General features: G+C 35.5%; 1 protein-coding gene across 1 annotated transcript in view; it reads left to right on the top strand.

Annotated features, from left to right (window-relative positions):
- The first annotated feature begins 445 nt into the window (after positions 1-445).
- MMS22L (MMS22-like, DNA repair protein) overlaps positions 446-9,798 on the top strand; it is a 159,989-nt gene continuing 150,636 nt past the window's right edge. The window contains exons 1-5 of the mRNA XM_012661840.1: positions 446-606; positions 1,608-1,733; positions 3,504-3,553; positions 8,109-8,196; positions 8,292-8,469. Coding sequence (XP_012517294.1) covers positions 446-606; positions 1,608-1,733; positions 3,504-3,553; positions 8,109-8,196; positions 8,292-8,469 — 603 coding nt within the window. The remainder of the gene's footprint in view (positions 607-1,607; positions 1,734-3,503; positions 3,554-8,108; positions 8,197-8,291; positions 8,470-9,798) is intronic.

The raw sequence follows: 9,798 nt of genomic DNA, 5'->3' as shown, positions 1-9,798 counted from the left end.
TTTCTTCACTTTGCTGCGGGGAATCGGGCTGGGAGCTGTTAGTAACGTAGTGGAGGGCGCAGTTGGAGGTGGGCTCGGGAGTTGAAGCTGAGTCTGTCCTGCAGACATTTCTTTCCTCTGCACCCTGTTCCGGCCTGCAGAGTCCGTTGTAGAGGGCAGATTTTAAATCTTTGCCTCGGCCAGTCTGTTACGCATTTTGTCTGACAGCATTGACGGTGGGTGGGTGGGTAGGCGGGTCGGGGGAGAGAGAGGGGAGAATTGTTGAGGATTTGGCTTCTCAGTTTTTTTGTGTTTCCTTGGTGCTGGGGGCACGTTTTGGGAACTTTCCGAGGTAACTCCCAATCTCTCTGCCTTACCCACCTCCAGGAATCTCTTCACAACGTCTCTTTGGAGCCCTAATGAGAATGATAGTGAACCCCACACACATCAGAACATGAAGTAAACAATGGATAACTCTGCTGCTGCGTCGACGTTCCTGACTGATAGCTTAGAGCTTGAGCTGGGGACAGAATGGTACAAACCCCCTTGCTTTTCTTGTGCTGTTGACAACAGAGGAGGAAAAAATTTTTGTGGAGAGTCCTACCTTTGCAGTGGAGCCCTTAAGCGGTAGGTAAAAACCAAAGACTTTTTCTTTCATCAGGTTATTCATCAGTTTGTTAGGAATGTTATTTATTCATCGTTTCAGTCCATTAAACTTTGGTGTTCACCAGGCCTGTTTTGTAAATCAGCTTAGAATATCATAAAGATACAAATTATTAATAATATTAGTTCTCTTGCTGGTTTCCTGGTTAGAGCATACCCAAAAGTATTTTCAGTGTGAGGGGAACTTCCTTGATAACTGATGTTCTCTTACCTCACTGCTACCTCAGCTTTGGCTGGGGAGCTGGGCAGTAATTTCCCTTTTACTTACATTGAATTCTTAAGTATCTGAGCTTTCTGAAATGGTATTTCCTTCTAAAGAATGTGATAATATTCTAGAGATTTTCAGTAATTTTTAAGTAAGACATACATATTTTTTGTTGCCCCATTCCTTCTAGTCCTATGTATCTATATGTATTGAAGTCTTATAGACTTATTTTTGCATTGAGCAAATATATACATATTGCAATAAAACTGCTATTCTTGAAATATTTTGGCAATACCTGCTGAGGCCATTTCAGTCATAAAGAAAACCATTTTTGTTGATTTTATAGTTGTACCTTGTTAGAGTTCTTAAATAGAGTATCTAATTTGATTATGCTGTTCTCCAGACATGGCTCAGAGTTGTTTTTAGCTGTTTTAAAAAAATCAGATGTCCCCTCAAATGATGAAATTCTACAACTGAAGACCACTAGTGCAGACAGGCAAAAGTATGTTCCCTTGAATCTTTTTTGGTTTTTTCCTTAAGTTGCATTGCTCTTTAGTTATACTTTTTTATCATTATATAGGATTGAAATTTTAATTCAGTCTGACTGTAGTAGTCCTGAATATGTAAGGTACCAAGGCATTTCCTGACTTTTTTATACATGCCGTGTTTAATATGAATTCAAGTAAATGTAAAAAAAGACATGCTAAATTATGATATTTAGTATGCTATTTATGAAATTAAATCATAATTTTCATTTCAGATTAATTTTGAATCTTGATCCTTTACCAACTAATTTTGAAGAGGATACAGTGGAAATATTTGGCATTCAGTGGGTTACTGAAACAGCATTAGTGAATTCATCTAGAGAGCTCTTTCATTTATTCAGGTATTTCTTTTAAAACTTCCTTTGAGTGTAGGTGCTGTTTAGTGTTGGAAGTTACATTGTTGGGTGGTTTCTAATGCTGATATTACAAAAGCATCAGTAGCATTGTGCCTGTTGCTCACTTGATTGTCAGCAACAGTAACAAGAATCAAGCAGTAATGTCTGATAGAGTAATGGTTTTAATGAGTTGTTTTTTTTATTGATTTTTAGAATCTTTATTGTTTGCATTTGGCATTATGTATTGAAGACAAATATTTAAGGCAAGGCTTTGAACTATATTATAATTTTAGAAGAGAATTAAAATACTTTTGTTGCTTAATAGGCATAGTCTTTCAAAAATCTTTAGAGAATATATTTTTCCAAATATATCTTAGACTGTGTAATAGAAATATTAATTCTCTATTTGAACATTTAAAAAGTTTTAGTGAAAATTTTGAAATATACACAAAAGTAGAACAGTGTAATGAACCTCTACATATCCCCTCTCAGAGTAAACATCAAGATGTTACCACATTTCCTTCATCTGTTCTGTCCCCTTTTCTTTCGGTTTAAGTATGTGTAAGCATCTTCCAGGCATCATGTCATCTTACCCTTAAAAGTTCAATATGCATTTCTTAAAAATACGGACTTTTAGTTTTTAAACATAAACACTATGGCATTATCATAATTAACAAAAATTAGTTCTTCATTATCATTTAAGGCACAGTCCATATTCAGATTTTAGATAATTTTGGATTTTTTTGCTCTATTGCCTGGGTTAAAGTGCCATGGCGTCAGCCTAGCTCACAGCAACCTCAAATTCCTAGGCTCAAGCGATCCTCCTGCCTCCGCCTCCAGAAGAGCTGGGACTGCAGGCCTGTGCCACCACGCCTGGCTAATTTTTTCTATTTTTAGTAGAGATGGATCTTGCTCTTGCTCAGGCTGGTTTTGAACTCCTGAGCTCAAATGATCCTCCCGCTTGTGCCTCCTAGCATGCTAGGATTATAGGCATGAGCCACTGCACCCGGCCAGATTTTACATAATTTTGAATTGGAGTCAATTGTTCAATGCAGATTATTAAAAAACACATTAAAAATGTATGTGATACATTTAAATGACAATGGAGAGATGGAGGGTATTCTCTCATCCTCATCCCCTGAAACCTTACCAAGAGACTTCCCTGTCTCTGTGCCATGTTATATGTTTTATTGGGAGGACAGGCTGAGTGAATTTCTGTAATACTGAACATTACAGAATGAGTGAGTTTCTATCTGGGACATAGGTGATGGATATGGGCCAATCTTTAAAGAGTTTAAAGGCAGCTGGGAATAATGGCAAGAGAAAATTACTATCTGAAATTAAGATGGAACATCCTAAGTATAGCTTTCCCTAATAATTCTAGTCTACATTATTCCATTCCTGAACTTGTATAACTATATGATACAATTTAAGATATCATTACATAACTGTTAACCTAAAATATTTTATGCATCTTAATTAATAAGCTATAAACAGTATCTTGTTGATGGTGAAATCTATAAAGTTTGAAAGAATTTTTGAGATATATGCAGCTTTTAACAGATATTTTTGGAAGGTCAGACAAAGGTATATTTTATCTTCTCTCGAAGTTTTCACTACCTGAACCTTACCCTTTAACAAATATTCACAAAGTATCAGTCATCCACAAATGAGAGGTATTAAAGCTGTGTAATAGATTTGGAAACATTATCCATGTAATTGTTACATGCTTTAACATGTACAAATATTAACTCTCATCTTATATTTTTAAATTAGGCAACAACTATACAACTTGGAAACCTTGTCACAGGCCAACTGTGATTTTGGTAAGTTTAAAATGTGTTTAATGGCAAAAAGCATGCTACTTCATTACAGTGGATTACATGTGGGTCCATGATGGTGTAATTACGATATCATAATAATATGGAGGAAGAGTTAGGCCAGAATTTCACAATGTAGTATATTTCAAATTCAGCACAAGTATGACTTTTAAATTTCGTTGTAGCTAAGAATTATAGGTAAAACTGCAGATCTTAAAGGTGAAACTGACTTAAGAAAGCTAAACTTCTCTGAAGTGAATTGATACTTCCTTGGAGTTGGGAGTGGGATGGAGAACTCAAACTAGAAATAAAAAATGCTAGACCTCATGCTATGTCCTTGATCTTCTTTTCTACTTTCTGCTTTTTTGTTTGCTTTTGGCACCTCATAGATTACCAATTTTTCGGAGATGATATAGTTAAGGCAGTGAAGTAAATTGAAGGGCAGTGTATTTTAATGCAGGATAGCTGCTGCTTTTTAGCAGTTTTAGTGCAGTGTAGTATTTAGAATCATGGCCTTGTGGTCAGCCTGGGTTCCAAAGCTAGCTAATTGTGGGCCTCACACCAATTAATAATTCTTACCTTGTTGAGTTCTGGTGAGGATTAAATTCCATAATGCTTATTAAGTATTTAACCCATTGTCTGTTGTTAGTGATGCCTGGCAACCAAAGATCACCTGGAGCACACTTTTGGTCACACAGGTTTATTAGCTTACCAAAACAAGGGAAAATAGAGGAATAGTTGGGACTTCTCAGTAAAAGGGAATAGGAAGGGGCTTATGATACGATTTGAGCTTGTGCTGGCTGCTTTTGGGTAAGGTTTAAAGGGGATAAAGCTTTATTCTGGATTGGATGCTGTTAAGAAGCAGGAGCAATTGGTGATTGAGTATTTCATTTTTATCTAGAAGGTGGGACAAACAAAGGGAAGGTTGGGGGGTCCTCATTCATAAAGAAGTAGTAGTCATGATAGCTGGAAGAGGAGGCATATGGGGTTTTTTTGGATTGTTTGTTTGTTTTGGTTTTGTGTGTGTGATTACATAGTGCCATGTTTCTGTGTTCAAACATGATTGCAGAGGTTTTGTTTTTGTCTTGTTTCACCATAATCACAGAGTGGCCCTGTCTCCTTTTTTATATTTTATGAAAATTGTTTATTTTTAGTAGGGAACATAGAATGCTAGCTGTTACCTATCAGCTGTCAGACTTTTATTTGTTTTGTTTTCTCAGTATGTATTCAGTAAATATTAAATATTATTGTTTCATTATTATCTGAGGATTCCCTGCTTCATTCGAGGTACCATGCAGGGTGCTGATGATTCATAGAGGAAAAATATGCTGCTGAAGAGTTTGTAGTTGTGTAGGACAGATAGACATGCAGGCATAGGTCAGCATGGTAGATGAAAAAGTATAATGAGGGGCATATATAAGCTGTGATGGGAGTCCAGGGTTTCATCTGTCTATGTGCCCATCACTAAGTGATGCCAGAGATGGATCTTGAAGGATGGGAAGGAATTAGCTAGGCAAACAATTTGGGGGACATTTTTGGGACAGGAAGAGTTCAAGGTGTAAAAAAACTGTATAGACAAAGACATGGAGGCATATAAAAATATAAAAATTTAGGGAGTAAGTAATAATTATGTATGGTTGGATCAGAATGTGTGTGAGAATGATGAATTTGGAAAGGATTAAATCACAATTGGCTTTGTAAGCCACACCAGAGTCTGAATTTTATTTTGAAATCCCTGGGAAGCCTCTAAAAGATTATAGTGGAAAGAACAAAAATACCTTTACTACATAGAATAACTTAAGTAAATTGGGTTCATTGGAAGGGATTTATTATGGAGGATTATTCCCTGAAACACACTTATTAACCTAAAACCACTGCAATGGACTATTTTTTAAAATGGTTATTTGTTACACTGACATTTTGGCTCTTTTTGTTGCTCAAAAAAGCCTTAAGATTTGTTGGCCAAGTTAGCCGTATTAAAAGATTATCCATAGATCAGCTTGTCCCACCATGCAGCTGTGTCAGGACTTTGTTTATTAACTCATGTAGCTAGCCTTAGCCCTCACTCCTCTCCAGGAAGCCCTTATATAGCGTCCCTTATTGCCAGGTACATATAGTTCTTGTTCTAGACATTATGCTCTTAGGGTTGATTTCGAGTTGAGGCAGAATAACATACATAATAATATATGTTTTGCTGATATTTGTTCTTAAATATAGCTGTTAGTGTTACCCTTTCTCGGATACTGTATTTTTTTTTGTCTCTAGACATTCTATTTGGGTTTTTTTAATGTCTTCCATTTATGTCCTCATGCTTATTTTCATCCATCTTGAATATATGAAGTATGTGTATAACTGCTGTTTTTAACTTTTCTGACTGCTAATTCTTTCATCACTGTCATTTCTGGATCTGTCTGTATTAACTGATTTTTCTCCTGGTTCTGTGATATGTTTTTCTGCCGCTTTGAATATCTAGTAATGTTTTATTGTGGTATGGACAATATGAGTTTTGCATGGCTGCTTTCTGGATTTTCTTGCATTCCTTATACTAGGTGTTAAATTTTGTTATGGCTTATCGTGCACATAGAATCCAAGGGCTCTTTTTGAGATTTGTTTTAAATTTTGTTAGGATTTTTTCAAAGCAATCTTTAATCTTAGTCTGGTAAATTAGCCTAGTAAGGCTTCTGAGTATTCTTTCTAGTGCCTGGTGTATTGTGAGGTTTTTTTCCATGCTTGCTGGTGGGAACTTGAACTTTTTCCCTGGCTTGTGTAAGCTTCATAGGGAATTGTTTTCTTGTGTTTTTCTCTGGCCTTGGGTAATTTTTTCTCATGCTTGAATACATCAGTATTTAGTCAAAGACTCAACACAGGGACCTTCTGTGTATTTCTAGAGCTTTTATTTTGTGTAGCATCTTTCTTCTTTGGTACTTTTGCCCTGTAAACTTCTCTAAATTCAGATCTCATGTCTCCTCATCTCAGTGAGTTGGGCAGTGTTTGGGCTCTCTTCCCCATATTGCAGCTTGGAAATTATCTCTAGGTGGAAAGCTGGTACAGTCACAAGGCACACCTTCTCTCTGGGATAGCAGTCTTGTATTGCCTTGTTTCCAGTGCCTGAAAACTTGTTTCATGTTGTTTTTCGGCTTTTCAAGTTTAAGGTGGGACATGGATAAATCTAACCCTTTTACTCCATCTTGCCTGGATGCAAAAGTTCACAGCAGTTATTTTTAAGACAGTACTGCTTTTACGGGCTGAAAATGGTGAAAATGGGTGCTGATATGGTTTTTTTAATGGGTGAAATTAAGCCACAAGATGCAGTTTAACATGGAAGTATTTGCACAACAACTTTATACTTATGTTCCCATTGGTTTTGGCAAACTAGTGGCCATGTTTGCTCATTTGAATTCAGATTTAGAGATCAGTTTAGTTTTATATTTAACATAGATGAGACTTTATTGCCTGTAGTTCTCATCATGTTTTCTCTGCTTTCGTTTAGTGATTGTCTCTTACTTATTTTCCCTATAATGGGTATCAGTGTTTTGCACACTGATAGCTACCTAGATAATTGTTGCTGATGTAAATGTTAAAGTAAGTGAGGGAACGATGGCATGGGATGAAATTGGGAGAAAGACACTAAAGGTTATTCAGGGCCTTATAAATCATTATAAAGAGTTTTGATATTATTCTGAATACAGTAGGTAGCCTCATGGGTTTTTGACTTGGGGGCAACAGGAATTGATATGCATTTTAAGCAGATTTTGTATTTAGGTCATAGGGGGAACAAAAGAGGATGTGGGAAGACCCGTTAAGAGCCCTGATGCAGTGTTTCAAGAGGTTATAAGAAAAATGGGTAGTTTCAAGGTGAAAAACTTAATAGGACTCTGATGAATTAGATATAAGATTAAAGGAAATGGAAGAATTAAGAATAACATAGGCTACTGGTGGCACCATTTAATGAAACAGAGAAAACGTGGATAGCATGAACAAGTTTTGGAGGAAATCAAAGTACGTGATATTTGCACTGTCTGAGCAATCCAAGTGTAGCTATTAGTTAGGCAGTTTGACATGCAGGGTCTAGAGTGCAAAGGAGAAGTGTGGGATATAGATAAACCTTTTGCAGTCATTAGCATTTATTAATAAAGGAACTGATGAGCTCATACATGTAGAAAGAGATGCACAGAGAGGAGAGGACTCAGGACTGAGTCCTGAGGAGATCCCATATTAGTAGTAAAATTGAGGAGGAGGAGCCAATAAAGAAGAGGTAGGAGAAAGGATATATGAGGAAGAAAGAAGACTGGCAGTCTGTAGTGTCATTGAAGCCAGGTGTATCCAGTGCTACTGTGAAAGCAAGTTACTTGAGGACAGGTACTGTCCATTATAATTGGGCAACGTGGGTTTCATTAGTGACCTTAATAAGAGTTTTTGAGAAGTGGTGTGGGCAAGAACTACATGGGAATCCATGGAAAAGTTACAAGATTGAGAATTGCTACTGGTATGGCTTACAAATTGTTTTGTTCACTGCCTGTTGATAATTATTTAAACCGAGTTAACATTGTTTTGGTTTCAGGGAAGGTATCAAATCTACACTACAAAGCAGACAGTATTAGACAGCAATGTGTAACATTTCTCCATTATGTTAAAGTTTTCATCTTCAGGTAAGATGTCAGATGAGTATTTTGATTACTGTATGAATTTCTATCTGTATATTCATCCAGAATCTGGTTGTTTATTTTATCTAATTATTTTTTAGGTATCTGAAAGTACAAAATGATGAGGGTCATGTTCCTGTTCATCCCTATGAGGCTTTGGAGAATCAACTTCCCTCAGTGTTGGTTGATGAGCTTCGTGGGTTACTCTTGTATATTGGACATCTATCCGAACTTCCCAGTATTAATATAGGAGCATTTGTAAATCAAAACCAGATTAAGGTTTGACTTATTTCATTTAATTTTTAAATTATTGGCTTTTTCTCCCGACAAGGAGAAAAATTTCTCTCATTCATGCAAGAATAAGAGAAATTGGTCACAGGGTGCAGCTCTGGAACCTAACTGTCTTGAGTTAAAATTCTTGCCCTCCTCCCTTTTTTTAAGTATGTGCTTTTAGGCAAATGCCATCTCTTGCTTGAATCTCCCTGTGTGTATAAGTCATATAAATTCCTAAAGTTATTGAATTAAATGAGTTAATATGCATCAAGTTCTTAAAACATAGTATCCACTGAATAATAACTATTCTTTTTTGATTTATGACAGAGTAGACGTTTAAAAGCTTTAAAGCAAATAAAATAAGCTTTATTTTCTAAAATTTGTATCATCTTTCTCATTGATAAAGTTTAGACATCTGCAGTTTATATATTAAAGTAAGATTCAAAAGGATCAACTTATAAAAAATATACTTTCATAACGATATCATTATATGTATTCTGACTTTTGAGACCTTTTTGGAATGTGATTAAGATTGTTTTGACTATGACCTTTTTTTCCTAGCTGTGATAATCATTCCCTCTGAAGTTTGATTTTTAAAAATTTGTATTGGTAGCATGGTTGAGCTTACAAATAATAATGGCCCAACAGATTCTCCATATGGAAATAGGAGCTACGTGAATGACAAATTATGATAATTCACAATAAGATTCCCTGAACTCTCAACCCCTTCCATTATATTTGACATCATCAATTTGAATAACATTCAGTTTTTATGAATGTATTTTTGTTAAAATATGAGGTACAATTAAATGTTTATATATTTCTGTGAAATTTAACAAAAACAACAAAAAATTGACTTTTTAATCAGAGATCAGTATATGTAGTAATAAAAATAAAGTTCCAACTGAATTCACAGGTCGTGTCTAATCCATAGAAAGAAAATAGATAATTGCTTTTAATTGTATCATTTAATAAAGATTCATGGGCGGATTTTAAGGGAATGGGAAATATTTCTTTCTTTCCAGTGTCTATAAATTGGACTGGTTTTTATTTTCTAGATATCCATCAAGTGCATAAGAAAATAAAAGTGAATAATTTATCAAGCAGCAGAAATAAAAATTTGTGCACATGAGTCCTCAAACTAGGTTTTGCCTTTCATAAGCTTTTTAATTAGGCAGACTTAAAAAGATAGGCTATTTGAAGCTAGGAAGACAAACTTTTAAAGCAGGGGAACTTATAGTCTTCAATAAATAATAAAATTACAGTAAAATACTGTTCTTTTTTGAAACAAAAAAACAAAAAGCATCTTCTAAGACTATATATTTTTGGCCAGGC

The sequence above is a fragment of the Propithecus coquereli genome, unplaced genomic scaffold (genome assembly GCF_000956105.1).
Source record: "Propithecus coquereli isolate 6110/MARCELLA unplaced genomic scaffold, Pcoq_1.0 Scaffold74, whole genome shotgun sequence".
Lineage (NCBI taxonomy): Eukaryota > Metazoa > Chordata > Mammalia > Primates > Indriidae > Propithecus > Propithecus coquereli.
Note: the sequence above shows the minus strand (reverse complement) of the source record. Positions and strands in the feature narration are given on the sequence as shown.